The sequence below is a fragment of the Strix aluco genome, chromosome 14 (genome assembly GCF_031877795.1).
Source record: "Strix aluco isolate bStrAlu1 chromosome 14, bStrAlu1.hap1, whole genome shotgun sequence".
NCBI classification, from domain to species: Eukaryota; Metazoa; Chordata; class Aves; order Strigiformes; family Strigidae; genus Strix; species Strix aluco.
This window is the reverse complement of record NC_133944.1, coordinates 21,958,593-21,975,264: the sequence shown is the minus strand read 5'-3', so window position 1 is coordinate 21,975,264 and position 16,672 is coordinate 21,958,593. Positions and strand designations below refer to the sequence as shown.

At 52.9% G+C, this 16,672-nt stretch overlaps 1 protein-coding gene across 1 annotated transcript in view; it reads left to right on the top strand.

Annotated features, from left to right (window-relative positions):
• The window catches only part of VAC14 (VAC14 component of PIKFYVE complex), a 66,206-nt gene that overhangs the window by 21,987 nt on the left and 27,547 nt on the right, over positions 1–16,672 (top strand). The window contains exons 11-13 of the mRNA XM_074840215.1: positions 288–432; positions 738–803; positions 10,121–10,271. Coding sequence (XP_074696316.1) covers positions 288–432; positions 738–803; positions 10,121–10,271 — 362 coding nt within the window. The remainder of the gene's footprint in view (positions 1–287; positions 433–737; positions 804–10,120; positions 10,272–16,672) is intronic.

The window sequence follows — 16,672 nt, the reverse complement described above, 5'->3', positions numbered from 1 at the left end:
TACTTATGCCACATGGGCAAACCTGGCCAGGCTGGAGCTTGCTTCTTGGCTGTCATAAGCCTTGAAGATGTGAACACAGTTGTTGGGTTTGCCATGAGCAGATCTGGATGCACGGAATAAGAAACATGGGTGGCCAGGCTGAGTGAGGCAGGAGCAGGCCGAGGAGGTTTCCTAGGGTTTGAGCTGAGATGTTTGATGTAGCCTCTGGTGTGTTGTAGACCTCCCCACTGTGGGAGGAGTGAGTTGGACATTACAGCACTGAACCAGCCTCTTTCCTTTCCATGCAGCTCAGAGAGGATCCAGGTGACCCTGAACCTGGATGGAATAGTTCAGGTGCTGGACTGCCACCTCCATGACACGTCCATTGGGATGATGACCAGAATCGCAGTCCTGAAATGGCTCTACCACCTGTACATCAAGACTCCTCGTAAGGTAGGTCAGGAACTCAGCCTGTGAGCCTGCTGCTTCCCCTGTGGGACTGAGCTTGTCCACTGCCAGCCTGCTCCTTGCCTTTGAATTAGCTGTAATTATCTTGGTAGCACTGCAACCAAGTGTCCACCTGCCTTCTCTGAGGCGGCTTTGGCTGCTGGTTACCCAGTAGCTTAAGGAAGAAGAGCTCTCCAGATCAGATAGAAAATGCTGGTGAAGCTTTCGGCAGCTTCCCCTGGGGCGAGGGGTCATGTGGCAGGGGGTGACCAGGCCTGTAGGACTGATGCCAACCATATTTCTGGTTCTAGATGTTCCGACACACCGACAGCCTCTTCCCCATCTTGCTGCGAACCCTCTCAGATGAGTCAGATGAGGTAAGTGCTGCAGCTGCTGCAGAAGTCCTCCTTACTGTCTCCACATCTAGCTGGGCTTTGGACTTTTTGGGTTGAACCCAAGGGATTTTGTGAGGCCTGGCCAGTGTTGGCACTGGGGAGTTTAACCCTCTTGGCTAAACGGAAGAAGACCCAACGCAGAGCCTGCAGATAGCTGCCTGGCTGAAGGCTCTGTTGTCTTGGTTAGACTGGTGTGTTTGGGACCTTCTGTCTATATAAACCTTCCTCTCCATCTCTGAGAGCTGATCCTTCAAAGCCAACTCCTAAAAATCGTTTTTGCCTGCCTGGGAAGACAGGTGGGGCTTCCATTCCCAGAGCTGATGCCTTTCCCATAGGACTGGTTCGTGGTCAGATCCTTGGTGAGTGGGAATTCGGACACCTTGCAACAGCTCTCTAGGGATGTGAGGGGGATTGTGTCCAGCCAGCACTGCAAAATCCAAGTCGTGAGGCGGTTAAGCAGCACCCACCACAAGCAGGGCAGCATCAGCATTGCCTGGTGGGGCTGCAGTAGATGCCCAGTGGCATCAAGCTGGCTGGGAAGCGTTTGGCTCGGAAGTGAGCAAAGAAAATCAGGCGGCAATGAGTGGGTCAGCTTCCTCTGCCTTCACCTTACCCTCCCAGCGCAGTGCTCTTCATCTCCCAGGCTGCTCCCTTCCCAAGGCGCTGCACCATTTTCCTGTTTCCTCGTCTTTTTTCCTCACTCCTCTTTTCTGGTTCCAGTCATGTCAATTTTGGCGTCTTTGGTGTCTTCTCCCCCCTCTCCATTGCACCTTGGAGCATTTCTAGTGCTTGGGTGGGAGGCTGGCAGCTTCGGCACCCAGCTGGCCCAGACACCGGTAGCGCTTCTACCATCCGCTGGATACCTCTTGCCCAGAGCTGTGAATGATCCTGGCTGGTGTCTCAGCCCAGACCTTCCTCATGGAATAAAAATCACGTGCTATCTGCTTTGCCTTACATGCTTAGGGCATCAAACCCCAACCCTGCAATAAATCCCATGTGCGAGGGGGTCGTTAAGAGAGGAGGACAGGGAATAAGCAAGCGAAGGAATGACTTGCAAAGGCAAGCGACTGCCTGGCCGTTTTCCATACCCTGCTGCTTACAATGCAAACCTTTCCAAAAGAGTCCCCAAGCACACATCTGCCTTTGCAACGCTCTAGAAAGCCTGCATCTTGCAGATAGTCTCTCCAGCTTGGCAGGAGATCGCAGTGAGTCATGTTGCAATTACACTGCTTATTAATATTTGAAAAAAGCAGTGAAGAAAGGACCCTGGTGATGCATTTCCTCCATGTGACATAACTGGGAATGGCTCAAAAGTAATTTTAAGCTGATTTATTTAATCCTGTCTTCTATTTATTTAAATGTTTGGAGCGGGGTTTTTTTAAGGAAATCCATAGACGAGTCAATCCATTAAACACCACTGCTCAGCTGGCTCCCAACCAGATTTGCTGCTTTCTGCAGAGGAAATAGAAATGACCGAAATAGTAGGGGGGTTTTGAGCTGAGCATTTTTGGGAACAATGTCAATGCCTATTAGAAAAGGGGACACAGAGTGCTCTCTTAACCCTTACTCCCTGCTCAGTACAGTATTTGTATGCACGTTCACGTTGTCCTAGAGCAGATCAGGATCCCCAGAAGCTCTTGGCTAATGGGCTGCGGATCACCGGGTTAGTGTGGGATCCTATGTGTGCTAACCCATCAGCCCTCTGACGAGGAAGCATCTCCCTCCCCTTTCCAGGTAGGGCTCCACACGTTGTATGGTGTAGCACAAGGTGTACACACATCTTCAGTGAGGTTTTCTTGCTGTCTTCGTTCTGCAATGATGCTCTCCCCAAGGGAACCTGGCTGGGCAGCAGTGCCGGTGCCATCTTTCTTCCCAGCAAGGCTGAACATCCTTTTGCAGTGCCTGCATATCCCCTGGCCCCCATGCACAGTTTGGAGGCCAGCTGTCGCTCTCCTGATGGGCTCTGAAACTCTTCTGGAGCAGTTTCTTCTCGCTAGCTCATCACCAAAGGGGAATCTGGCTTTGGAGGGTCAGTGCTAGTCAGGGCTTTGCATCGGACTGAAAGACCATGCTCAGGCACCTTATTTTTAAGGTCTGGTCTTGCTGAGCTGCTCCAAGGCTCTCTGTGCACTTGCCATAAATAATCAAACCCAAAGCAAGGAGAGACTCGTGCTGGATGGAGCCAGATCCATGTCCTTTAAGTTGTCACGCGTTTTTATCGTTAAAGTAGCACAAGGTGTTGCTCCACCTCCACCGTGCTGAACAGGGGCCAGTATCTCATGATGCATCTGCGGTGTCCTGAGTCATCTCTGCCTTCTCTCCCGTTCCTCTTCCTACCCAGTTCTCCTGCGCCAGTAAAGAAATGGTCAAGAGACCTAGTTAAGATTCACAAAGGCAGCGCAGAGAAGTTGGAGCGAAGCTGAAGCAAGCAGTTCCCTTTGATATGTAGACAAGTCGGGATACAGGATTCCTGGCTGTCAGATGCCGTACTGCTGCACTGCGTCACCTCGTGCTGGTTCCCGTGCTTCCCCGACAGGGACGTGCTCCGTCCTGCGTTTTGAGACCTGGTTTTGAAGGCACTCTTTAAAAGCCCTGGTTAAAATTTGATGTGCTTAAAAACTTCCTCGCAGCTGCAAGACTTAACAAGGTCCTGCTGGGAATGGGTTTTTTTGCACAAGCTGCTCCTTTCATCGGTGCGAGCCTTGCAGCCCTGATACCTGGTTGAAGAATTGATGTTAAAAAAGGTGAAAAGTCAAAGCCTGAGCACCCTGTGGGAGCAGTGGGTTGGACCTTTCCACTCACAGGTTAAAAGCACTGTTGCTGGAAGGCACTGCTGAAAAGAAGAGCTGTCATCTCCCTCTGCAAGCTCCTGGTGCAAAAGCAGTTTCTGATGTAACTGTCCAGTTCCCTGGGATCTTCCCAGTTGGAGCCAGGTGCTGAGTTTAGTTGGACACAAGAAGTAGTGAGGGCATCTCTGAGAAAACTGTGAAGCAGTGACACTGCTGGTTTTCTTTCTTTGCTTTGTTTTCCTTTCTCCGGCTCCAAAATGGAGTTATTTCTTTATGGCTGAACATGTTCCTGTTTGCTTATCTGCTCCTCTTAATCTTGCTGGGGGTTGGAAGTTGTGCTGGGACTTTAGTCTGACTCATGCAGGAATGACGCATGAGGTGAAACTGGTGTCTGATGTGAAGCAGGATAGTCTTCGGCTTCCTCTCAACTCTGCTAATGTGAAAACCTACCTGCGTTGATGCAGGCAAGGCTTTGAATACAGCAAGAAGATCCAAATGATTTCTTAGCTTGCTGTTTGCAGCTGTATCTCCTAGAACATCCCTCAGAAGTCTGCTCCTGGCACTGCACAAGAATTGATACCCTTTCCTAGAGAGGGCTAGCTGAGCCTGGGCTACCACTGCCCCTGGAGGTAGCGATGGACTCGAATGTCTGCGTGACCTTCAAGTCAACTTCTCCATGACAAGCTGAAACATTTTGCCCTTCTCTTGGGTTTCCAGTATTAAATTAGGAGAGGAGGAACCCCAGGTATGGTGGTATGCTGGTATTCGTCTCTCTCCTTTGCTGTTAACTTCTACACCCCTCCTGTGTGTCCTGCAGCACCGCAGGGTTTTGAAGCCCGGGTCTCTGCCCTGCTCTCTGAGCCCTGCTGTCGTGCTAAATCCTGGCGAACTTCTCCCATCGCGCCTGATTCCCAGTACAATGAAGCTGAACAAAAGCTTGTGCCAAAGCGAATAGCTGTCTTAGCGTGGTTTGGTTTGAGCTTTGCTCTGTTGGTTTTAGACCCATTGTGCTCCAGCTCCCAGCCTTTAATTCGCCACTCAAAGCTACAAGGTACCGAAGCAGGGAGGCTACTTGTTTTCAAGAGGGAAGTTACACTGAGCGTGAGCTTAGGACTGAAATGGTGGGGTATAGAGAGAGGTATATAATTTCAGTTGGATGGTGGAAAATGTGGTCAGCCCAGTTTGCCATATGTGGAAGCAGCCCGTAAGCAGAAGTCTTAAAGCAGGGTGGGGTGATGCTTTCTCCAAGGTCTCGAGGCATTTGCAAGGGCACTGGGTTGAAAGATAATCTGTGCGCTGCGTTGTGCAGGAATGGGAAGATTCCTGGGGGGAGGGCGATCCACAGGGAGCTTCTTGGCTCAGCACCAGTTCTGGACCATAATTGCATGGCTTGCATATACACGTGCATCCACAGTTTATACGTATACAGAACGACGAGTGGTAAGCTGGCAGTCTGGGCTCAAGGTGGTGCTTGTAGCATTCCTGGGTGAAATCACGGAGCAGACTAAAACCACAGGAAACCTGTCTGCTGCAGAGGACAGGGGACCCCTGTCCTGGGGAGCTGGCTCAGAGTAGGTCCAGGGTGGGATGAAGGTACAGGATGCAGGATTTGGTGAGCTTGGCTTTGGTTGCCTGGCTCTCCAGGATGTGGAGGTGCTGGTATGGGAGACAGGGTAGCAAATAAAAGCAAGCCCTTTGCTTATCATAAGCTCTGGGACTCTGAGTGCTGAATTTGAAGGGGTTGCAGGCATCCAGCCTCCCACAGCGTGGCCCACAGGGATGCTCCAAGGCAGCTCTGGCTTCCTCCAGCCTCATCCCACTGGCTGCACCTGTCGTGCCTCCTCCCCTGCCCTCTAATACATGAAGAAACACCTCCTTGGCATCCCGCCCTGCAACTGGCATCAGGTGGTGCGTTAAGCTCCCCGTACGCTAATTAAACACATTTAAAGAGGTGCTCTGAGCTGTGACAGTGCTTGTGCTCCTGCTGCTCGGGATGCTGCAGGCCTGGCCCTCGCACACCCAGCAGCAGGGACAATGGGGGATTTGCAAAAGCAGGAGGGAGGATGGGGAGTTTTCAGGTTGCAGCTTGGTTCCAGGTGGTTGTGGCTGTATTACCAAGTGACCCCCCCACTGCCTGCTGTATTCACTGATGCTGTGAGCGTGGGTTAGAGCAGGATTTGCACTGGGGAGGAGAGGAGAAGCCCCCAGCCCTGCTGCCTTCTCTCTGCTCCCCTCCCAGCCGCAGGCTGAAATCCAGCGGCTGTAAAGGGGAAAAAAAAAAAAAGGTCTTGGCAAGATCAGAGGATGAAAGTTGATGTGCCGGGGACCTGAAAAGAGGTCCAGTTAAATTAGTGTGGGAAGATTAATGGTGGTTTTTCTTTTCTTTTTCTGTCTTTAAAGCCGGTGGAGGCGGGGGGGATGCAAGTTTGCTTTTCACATCGTGTGTGTCTGGGGCTTGGCCAGCCTTGCTGCTGGCTGCTCTTGGCTCCAAGACCGCCTGCCCATGCTCGCCTCCCCTCCCCTGGCTGCGGCTAAAAGGTTTGGAGGGCTTGAAAAAAATAAAATAAATTAAGCCCTCTGGGGAAGCCTCGGTGCCTGCTGCAGCGGCAAAGGGCTGCATTTGAGTGGTAGAGCAGGAGGAGGCACCCAGCAGCATCCTCAGCTTTCCTGGTCCCCACCGGGTCACACCTCCACCCCCCTACCTTGCCAGTCCTGGTAACGCTCTGGGGTTTTCCACAGCCTCCCTGATCTTGGTCCTCTTCGAAGAAGTGCTTTGCAGCCCTTAACCTTCTTGTTTTCCCTTTTGGTAGCATCTTGCTTCAGCTGAATTCCCAATCTTCTCCTTGGCAAGAATAACCTTCTCCCTGGTGTTGTGTCCCCCATTTCATTGCCCAGGGAATACCCACCCTCTGGGACATCCCAGGCCACCCTTGAGCACCTCCCTGCTGCTCACAGGCATTTTAATCTTTTCAATACTTTTTTTTTTTTTTTTTCCTAAGCTTTTCCATAAATACCAGCAAGGAGAGAATCTTCAGGAGCTTAGTCCCTATCCTCACCCTCATGTGTGCCCCAGGAGCTGCAGCCTGCCCTGGTGTCCTGGTAGTCAGTATGTGCTGCAGGGTGCTGAGTCTCACTCCACAGGGGTCTGCAGCAGATTTGGGGTCACCTCCCCTTCCTGGGAGGCCCCAACCCAACCGTGCTGGGGCCAGCCCAGCATTTTGGCCAGAGGCAAATTCCTTGCCAAGAGCATCAAGGCGATGCTTTTCAGGCAGGAGATGTATCCCACCCGGCACACACCATTCGGGGGCAGCTTTTCCCCTGCGCCACCGCCAGCAGAGCTGGTCTCAGCTCCGTTCAACCAGAACGAGCGGCAAATTAACCTGACCTAGATCTGGAGAGGCCAGAGAGACCGACAGTTTTGTGTGCCCTCAAAATCTCTGCTCTGAAGGCCATACAGGGAGAAATCTTGCCTATTCCCAGGGAGGAGAAATAGTAGATTATTTATAACTGTCTGATAACCTGCTCCTCATCCCTGAGCCGTGCAAAGAGCTCGCCCCTCTCTGTGCTGCTCTTCGTCCCCGTGCTGGGAGAGGCTCACAACGTCGGCTGGGTCTCCCCATCCACTGTGATGCTCCTTCCATTCACACTAATCCCCCAACTCGCCTGGAGCAGGGGCACACCACCCTACATCTCATCCCCGTGGGGAAACCTTCACAGAAATCCCTTCTGGGCCAGGAAAATATCCTCAGTGGCTGTTCCTCCAGGCTGGCCGTCGCGATCGTGCCTTCGCCGGGCAGCTGGGAATGGCTCCGGCCTTGTGCTCCCGGTGCTGTCGGGTCTGACGGCCACTCGGCTCCTGACGGATGGGACCAGCTCGCTCCTGGCGCAGCCAGCCCGTTGCCATGGCAATGGCAGGATATTGCTTTCTTACAGCCTCCTCGCTTGCACAAAGCCAGCCGCCAGCTCTAGCTTTGCTTAGCGCAGGGATGTGCAGCGCATACCAAGCGCTCCTGGCTTTCCTCCGTCCCCGGCTGGGAACCCGCTCCAGAGCATGCGGGGAAGAAGCAGCAGGAGCTGGAGCTTCCTGCCTCTTTCCCACGGCTGGAAAACCCCAGGCCTTCACGGCTGCCTGCTCCTCCTCTTCCTCCAGGTGTTTGTGCACCCGTCCCTCCTGCTTCTTATTTCCTTCATGTTTTTCAGTTGTAAAATTCAGCCCACGCTGCTTTTTCCATCTCCTGCCTGTGACCTACGTGGCTGGCTTGTGGGGACACCCCTTAACATCCCCAGATCTCGAGAGGTCCAGCCATGCCCTTGGTCACTGCTGCCCAGGCAGCCTGGCAGGAGCATCCCAAACCCAAGCAGCATCTCAGAGATGGAGCTTGACACCATCTCAGAGATAGACCTGCGCTGGGAGGTTGAATTAATGATCCGACCTTACAGTCTCTAAATGCTTTGAGAGGCAGCAGTGGTGATTTTTGCCCAGCCCAGGGTCTTGATTCTGTTTCCTGATGCTGTGGGAGCTGCTGGTGAAGTCTACGCTGTGCGATAGCCTAAACGCTGGGCTGGGTGGGAGGGCTTGGGAGGGGGATCAGGGCAGCAGCGAATGCAGCAGGGTGGCAATCACAGGCGGCTGGTTCATGCAGTACATCAGCCATGTGTTGATACAGCCTTGGCATGATAGGATACGTCAGCCTGGTTGTGTTGGCACGTGTGCTGGGCTCAGCAAAATCAGTAGCCTGAACAAGAGTCCCGGCTCTCACCCGCCTGCCAGCCCTTGTAGCCAAGCCCTGAGTCTCGTTGCCAGTTTTAGCCAAAGACAATGAGACTTGGAAACCTCCATGGGCGTAATTTCTCCAGCTGCGAGAGCTTGAGACCCCAATTAGTGCCTTCCCTGCTTGAAGACTGCAAGTTCAGCTGAGCTGTGTGATTAGCCACTAGAGAATCTACACAGGCCTTCAGGAGACCTGGCTTTGGGAGCTCTGCTCAGGGGCATCCTCCACTTGAAACAAAACACCACCAGTGTCGGTTTATCTGCGCCACCGATGCTTGGAAGCCCTGCAAAGCTGGGCAGAGAGGGAGGACCAAGGACTTTTCTCTGCTGCAGACTGTGGCATCGCTTCTCTGGAAGAGGATGAAGGCTGGTGATGGCAGTGGCATCCCATGATGGCAATGAGGTCCCATCCTTGACAGCATCACGCAGCTGCTGTATTCTTCGGGGACAGCAGCACCTCCTCATTGCACAAGCTGTTGTTATCTTATGTTTTTTCAGCCCTGGGAGAGCTGCGGGCTGGGACTTACTCATGTTGATAGGCACAGGGTCTTCCCAAGCGTGCTGGAGCCTTATGGTGCCCATGGCAGGCTGCTTCCCCACGGCCAGCTCTGCACCAAGGCCTGGACACCTTGCTGCCTGCTCAAAGGCTGCTGGGGGCTTAAAACTCAGCCCTAATTACAAAAAAAAAACCCAAATCAAAACAGCTTAAGATACCTGCAACAGAGAAACCCAGGGGCTCCGCTTTCTGATTTTCAAAGGTCATATTTTCAAGTTCTACATGATCAAAAAAAGATGTAATTGGCTTTTTTTTTGCAGGATTAAGGGGGTTTTTGGTAGCTCAGAAGCTAAAACTCCCATATAACTGCAGCTCCTCAGAAAGATGCCGTGTGAGAACACATGGAAAGCCTGGGACGCTGTGCTGGTGGGCAAGCAGTGGTCAGGGATGTGCTCTGCTGGATGCTGGTGGGTTAGACGTGGCAATCGGCCCTTTTTGGCAGCCTTTCTGCTCCACAGAGCCCTGCTACGCTCAGAGCATCAGGGACGGCTGATGAAACATCTAGACCCAAGGACATTTGAATGAAGGGGGACCCAAAATAGCCTGAGACATGAGAAGGGTTGAGGACAAAAAAAAACCAAACCCACCCTGTAATATCTTCTCCAGAAATGCTATATATAGACTAATTCAGCAACTTCTGGAAAGAAAGAGCTATGAAATCCAAATGGCAGCTCTGCCTTGACATGCTGAGTGCAGGGAGCTGAGCCCGCTCTTGGATGCTGCCCTGAACGGGGCAAGCCGGGGGCAGGGGGGGCAGACAGGCAGACTGGTGTTTGCCCCCATGAGTATCCCCATGCTCTTGCTGGAGTTGTCCCAAATCTGGAGTTATGAAGGGGCATGGGGCAGCAAACCCCAGACCTCCCTGAAGTGGGAAGAGGGAGAAGCAAGCCCTGCGCCCGATTGCGTAAATTTGGTTTAATATCTCATGCTCCCTTGGGACTTGCAGAGCAGAAACTGGGTTTTTTCTCCCCTTTTCTCTTTCCTGCCCCATTCCCTCTGCCATCGTTTGAAATTTCCACTTTGAACTGTGTAGGTAGCCTTCTTTCCCCTATGCCTTTCTTGATGCACCAGGATTTGGTGCTTGCTTCCCATCTGACCCTCTCTGGCCGTGGAAAGGAAGGCTCACCCCGCCGGCTGCCTCCACCCCATGTGTGCTCATCCGGTGCTGTCTCTCTCTCCACAGGTTATCCTGAAGGACCTGGAAGTGCTGGCTGAGATCGCTTCTTCCCCGGCGGGGCAGACGGAGGGTCACGGTCCTTCTGATGGCTCCGATGCACGACCCAGCCCGGTGGAGCTTCACGTCCCGGCCAGGGCCAGCCAGCTGAGCTCCTCCGGTGAGTGCCGCAGCTCCGTGCCTCCGCGCTCCCTGGGCTCACTCGATACTCTGGGGCACTGGTCAGATTTGCTCAGGCAGAAGGAGAAGCCTGTCTTGCAATGATAAATCAATATATCCATCCCCAGCATAGCTTGGGGATCAAGCCTGCCGTGGCACAGACCAGGGCACTGCTTTTACTTTTATTGCTCTTCCCTCTAGCTCATGCTTCAGGGATTTAGGACTCTGTTTAGCAGCAGGATGCTGCAGAGACCAGTGTGGAGAGAGGTCATTGTTGTCCTATTTTTTACAGGACCTTGGGTGCCAGCCTCTTCTCTCCTCGTAAAAGCCCTCAGAGCCCTAAAATCACTTCAGGATGGGATGCTGGCTGCCAGCCCAGGTGTCCAAAACATAGATCAGTCTGTGCCTGTGATGTTGCCTGTTCAAAGCTGCCTACATTGACTATGAGCTGCTACGGTGCTCTGAGTGTCAGATAAAACCTCAGAAGAGAGATGAAGAGGGACAACCCTATTTTCTAGGGACTTGGGGAATTAAAAAAAAAAGCCTTTTGTTAATTATCCCAGCACATTAGGAAGTTTTTTCCACTTTCCCTTGTCTGTGGCTCATCCTTTGCAGTTGCTTGGCTGCCCCTTCTCCTCCACTGCTGCTATTTAAGGGCCTCCCTGTTGTACTTCTCAGGCCAGGTCATCCCAGCCAAAAGCACGTTTCACGGCAGCTTTGGATTGCAACCCGAGCACAGAGCCAAGGCTGCCTCTCCCTGTGCAGGATGCGGCCACGGGGCCTTGCAAAACCACTGCCAGAGAGGGAGGCTTTGTTTTCTGCTCCCCAGGCTTTGTTTTCTCTGAAGATCCCAGATCACTCACCCCTCCCTGGGCTTAGAAATGTCTGCACCAGCAACCAGCTCAGGTTTTGGGTTGTTTGGGGTGGTTTGCATTTTTTTTTTGCAGATCTACCTGTTTCATGCTGGCAGCTTTAGCTCTGCGATGGAGGGGTAGGGGCTGCAATGCTGGCGACCTCCCCAAGCCCTCTGCAAATCTCATCCATCCTCCCGGTGTCAGAAGTGCGACCGCCTGGGTGGAGCAGCTCCTGCGGCGCTGGCCAAGCAGCTGAGGAGCTGCAGTTCAGCTCACACTGATGGTTGTCTGAGGTTTCCTTCCTTGTGGATGATCTAAAAATAGCAGGCTGGATGGCGTGGATCCTAATGGCTGCCGTGGCCCCTGTTAGCTATCTGGAAGAGCAACTTGGCTTCACTTATTCAAGTGTAACGTTTGAAAAGAGTCTGGCTCTCCACACGTTGAGCAGATCTGCTGGAGCCAGAGCTCCCATTGCCCCAGGGTGGGGCAGTTTGCCCCCACACAAGTCCTAACGGGCTCTGGCTTCCTCACCTACTTTCCTTTTCCTTGTAATGCACCAGAAAATTGTTTCTTTGGAAATTTATTTGGGGCTGAGCTTTGCAGGGTGGTTGGCTTTTACCCAAAGGCAGACGTTTTTGGGGAGGTGAAAAGGAGCCGGTTTGTTGGCCTCAGACGTTTAACATGGCCCCAGTCCCGTCTGGCTCTGACCACCCAGGGCTGAGACTGGATCGGCTGCTGGGCTCCGGCTCCCAGGGGAGCTGAGGGGTCACAGCTGGGCCAGGACCCTCCTGGATTACGCCTGGAAAAGAGGAGGCTCTTGGAAAAGACTCTTTTTTATCAGAGGGTTGTTTGGGGTGCGCTTTTTTGGAGCGGGAGGGTGACTAGTGGAAATCCCTGTCTGTGCATGGTCCCGGGGTAGTGACATATGGTGAGAGCAAGTGAACCCAAGCTCTGCCCTGCAGAGTTTGTGAGTACAGCCCTTCCCAGGTGAAAACCACGAGGTGCTGGCACCGAAGAGAGAGTGTACCCCTTTCTGGGGTCACTGGTTTTGTACTGGGATGTATGGGAGTGTTCCCCAAGCACACCTGCCTGGCTAGCAACCTTGGCTCAGACAGTGCTTTATTAGCAGTAGGATGCTACTGCACCATTGGAGGGGAGGCTGCAGGGTACCAGTGCTTCTCCCCGGAGTTAAATCTCTCCGTTCCCTTCATCAGACTTTAGACTGAGATGCCGTCGGAGCTGGCAGTGGGAGGAGAGCTGCTGAGCCATCTCAGGTCCAGTCTCTCCTACCTCTGAGGCCCATCCGAGCGTGCAATTGGCTTTGCAGGTAAACAAACATGGACACCCCTTAAAATCCTTGAGCTCGCAGCAGGTTGCCATGCAGTGCTCTCCATCTTGGCACTCCAGGCTTTGCCACCTGAGCAGCAAGGGCAGGAGGGGAGGTGGAAGGGGCCAGTGCCCCCGTGGTCTTCCCCTCGCTTCCTCTCGCTCCCTTTCTTCCCTCGGGATGTGTTTATGCAGTTGTTTCCCTGCCATTGAGTTCGGTTTCCTTCAGATGCTGGTTGATTAGTCAGGAAAGCCGTGTCCCACTTCCGCAGCCCGTTCCCAGCTCCAGTTTTTATTTAGCCGCTTTGTTCTCCAGTTACGTAAGGTCAGCTGCCCTCGACGCCTTCTCCAAACACAATGAGCTGGGGCCAGCCCAGCTCAGCACCGCCTGGGAGACCCGACAGCTCTCCTCCCAGCCTCCTCCGGCTGCCCTGGGAGAGGGTGGCTGGGTACTGACCTCCAAGAACCTCTCCTTGGATACCTTATGCCCACTTTTCAGGGACAAGGTCTGCAGGGCTGTGCCCAAGGTTCCCAGTCTTTGGGATGATGGTGGAAATGCCCATCTGGTTTGTATAATGGGAATCCAGCTGCCTGCTTTGCTTTGGGAGTGTTTTGCCAACCCTGTAGAAGTTGGGACAAGTAGTAGATGACCCAAGAGTGGTTGTCACTAAGGCCAGCAGGTCAAGGGGGATGATCCTGCCCCTCTACTCCGCTCTGATGAGACCCCCCCCTGCAGTGCTGTGTCCAGCTCTGGGGTCCTCAGCACAAGAAGGACATGGACCTGTTGGAGTAGGTCCAGAGGAGGGACACAAAAATGATAAGAGGGATGAAACACCTCTCCTGTGAGGACAGGCTGAGAGAGTTGGGGTTGTTCAGTCTGAAGAAGGGAAGACTCTGGGGAGACCTTATTGTGGCCTTTCAGTACTTCAGGGGGGCTTGTAAGAAAGATGGGGACAGACTTTTTAGTAGGGCCTGTTGTGATAGGACAAGGGGTAATGGTTTTAAACTAAAAGAGCGTAGATTCAGACTAGATATAAGGAGGAAATTTTTTACGATGAGGGTGATGAAACACTGGAGCAGGATGCCCAGAGAGGTGGTAGTTGCCCCATCCCTGGAAACATTCAAGGTCAGGCTGGATGGTGCTTTGAGCAACCTGATTGAGTTGATGTCCCTGCCCATTGTGGGGGCATTGGACTAGATGACCGTTAAAGCTCCCTTCCAACCCAAACCATTCTATGATAGCACACGTGCAAGCCCTCCAGCCTAGTCTCCGATTCTGCTTTGCATGGGAGGAGAAAGCCCCCTCCAAAAGGATGTTGATACCATCCGCCACCTCATACAGGGTAGCTCTTGCACGCATCTCTTCCTTCCTTTCTCCACAGCTTTGTAAGGAGAAGTGGTTATGACCCTTTGTTTCGCAGGAGGCACTTTCCTTTCCAGCTCGGTCTGGTCTCTCCTGCCTGGCTTCCTGCCGGAGGCGGCGGGGCCGGTGGCGTACCCTCTGATCACCTCACGCTATAGGATGTTTACAGTGAGGCTGACTCCATTCGTGGGTGCACTAACATGCCTGAGGTCATTGGTTTCCACCAGCAGTCCGTGGATATCCCAGGAGTCAGCGGATTACTCCAGAGGAGGCTGCTAAAAGCCCCCGAGACACACAGTCTGTTGAGTTCAGACTTGCTGTATCCCCACTGGAGAACATTCAGCGCTCCAGAGCCTGGACCAAACTTGAGATGTTCTGTGGTAGGGATTTCCTGTCGACATTTTTCTGAGGTATTTTTGTTCTCAGTGAGCCAAACCGCTCCCTTGACGTTGCCTATCGCTTCATTTGTGTAATCACAGCTCTGCAGAGGTGGCAGATCTGCCTAGATCTGCAGAGGAGGGACAAGGTCCTACCTCCAGATGGTCTGGAAGATGTTAGGGCAGCCTCTGAAAACACCGGGCAAGTCTGTAGGGTGTGGGGGGGGTCCATAAAAGGTAGGAAAGAAAAGGTGACCCCTTGTCAGATGGCTCAGATTTGCTAAACTGGCATTTCCAATGGTAGGGGAGGTTAAAAGTGAAGCTCCTCTGTACTCATCCTCTCCACAAAAGGCAAGGAGACAGCCGACATCACGCCATGGACAACTTGCTCTCGAAGGAGCCAGTTTCCAACAGCTTTCACAGGATCAGCAGTGTGACAGCAGGGAGTGGAGGAGCCAGGTGGCACGAGAGGAGAGACTTGTCGCTCCTGAGTGCTCTGAGCAAAACACTCTGGTTCCTGATGGTCAGTGGCTCTGCCATCCCCTTCCCTACTGGCATGGAGCTGTTTAGGAGGGTTGGCTATAAAAAATGCTCTTCTGCCTCTTGGAGAGGAGGGGAATTCAAAGAAAAGGGTGATTTGTTTCTTCTCGTGGATCCTCTGCAATGGCAGTGCTGGGATGCCATGGAAAACCCCAGGAGAGACCATCCAGACTGTAGCCGTAACTCACCTGGCATGGCTTCAGGTATCGATCCTTCCTGAGATGGTTACAGCACATGGCTGGCCAGAAAGGTTGGGGATTCCTGAATAAAAACTGGGATTACTGGTCTGTAGAGGCTGATAGGGGAGAAGTTGTTGGTGTGGATAAGATCGCTCCTAGCCAAGCACCCCCAGTGTAGTTACTTTACAGTAACTGCCTCAGTTTTCCCAAGATGTTGCAAGGAATTTGAAGGATGGGGTGAGGAATGAGATGAAAACAATTAAGCTAGCAGAATTAATATTGGTGCAGAAATGGCCTGGCAAAGCCCATTGCTGCTCACTCCTGCTTGCAGGTTATCTTCCATGTGCTTCACCTATCCGTCAGTGGCCTCAGCCCACTCCAAAGTCAGCACAAAGCTTAACTGCTCCCGTTTTTGCAGCTCTGCTGGGTGTTTTCTTTTCTTGTACATTGTCTGAGCTATAAGTCTGCTGCATTTTTGCTTATTGATTTAGCTTAACAAAGAAAAATGAGGCAGTACTGGGCTGCTAACCTTCCTAGGAAACCCATCAGCTTTATCGTTGCCTGCTGCCCTCCTTCAAGGCAGGCACAAGCACAGGCCCTGCGTGGGAGCGGTGGCATCCAGAGGATCAGTGCAGCAAAAGCTTCATTTGGCATCAAAATACATACCCTGGCCCATCTGGGGACCCCTTTTCTGGCAAGATGCTGAAGTCTTGGAATTACAAACCCACGGCTCTTTAGCCAGGTAGAAAGGGGAGAGGCAGCTGTGTGCCCAGGCAGCCCTGCGAAAGCAGGCTAAGCACAGCCCATGGCTGTGTCATCCATAATTTTGGTGGTTTTATTTCCTCAGCAGCATCCTGCGCTCTGGAGAAGGGAGAGCTCAGCTGAGCTGCCGACACGTTCGCATCTGTTTCCAGCTACGCCCTGCGCTGGATTTTTGGAGGAGGGGGGGAGGATTTGCCTTTTTTACAGCTCTATTTTTATCCCGCTCTGCGAGGTTTCGCCACCCCGTGTTTGCAAAAGCTAAAATTCAAAACATCCTGGGGAAGGCTGCTGGGGGCGGGGGGGGGGGGGGGGGGGAGACGCAGCACAGATTCCCACGTCGCCGCCCAGGGTTTCGCCGAGCACCATCTGGCAGTGCCGACTCCCACGCTGCCGGCGCTCGATCCTCGCCTCGCGTGGGTTGAAGGCTCACGGACTGGCTCCGGCTGCTGCCGGGTTTATCCCGACTGCTCCGGGAGGAGCTGAGGGAGATCCTTCTCCAGGCTGAGCTGGAAATGTGATGCCCCGGGGAAGGCGCTCGGGTGGGAAGGATGCTCAGCCCCGCCAGCTCTTAGCTTGCCCTCCCTGTATCCGAGCTGAAATTGCTTCAATTAGGGATTGCAGTAAATCATTTTAGCTAAACCGCTGCAAATACCCTTGTGGATACTCTTTAAACAGCTTACCCAGCTTTAGCTTGCTTCAGAAAGGAATCAATTCTGGTCCAATCTTATTTAAATTTGGTTTAAATGGAGTTAAGCAAGTCCACACCGGTTTTAATTAAGGCCAGTTGGAAAACAATTACAGTAAATTAGTGGGAGTTGCGTTTTATGGCAGGGTGAAGTTCGGCACTTTGCGGCCAGGGTAGAAAAGCCAAGTTCATGTCAGAGTCTGCCAGGCCCCCCCGGAGCAATTTGGGGACACCTTGGGTACTGTAGGTCTCGAGACGGCTCAGCCCATCAAGCAGCCAGATGGCCCAAATGTTCCAGGCTGCTATACAATATATA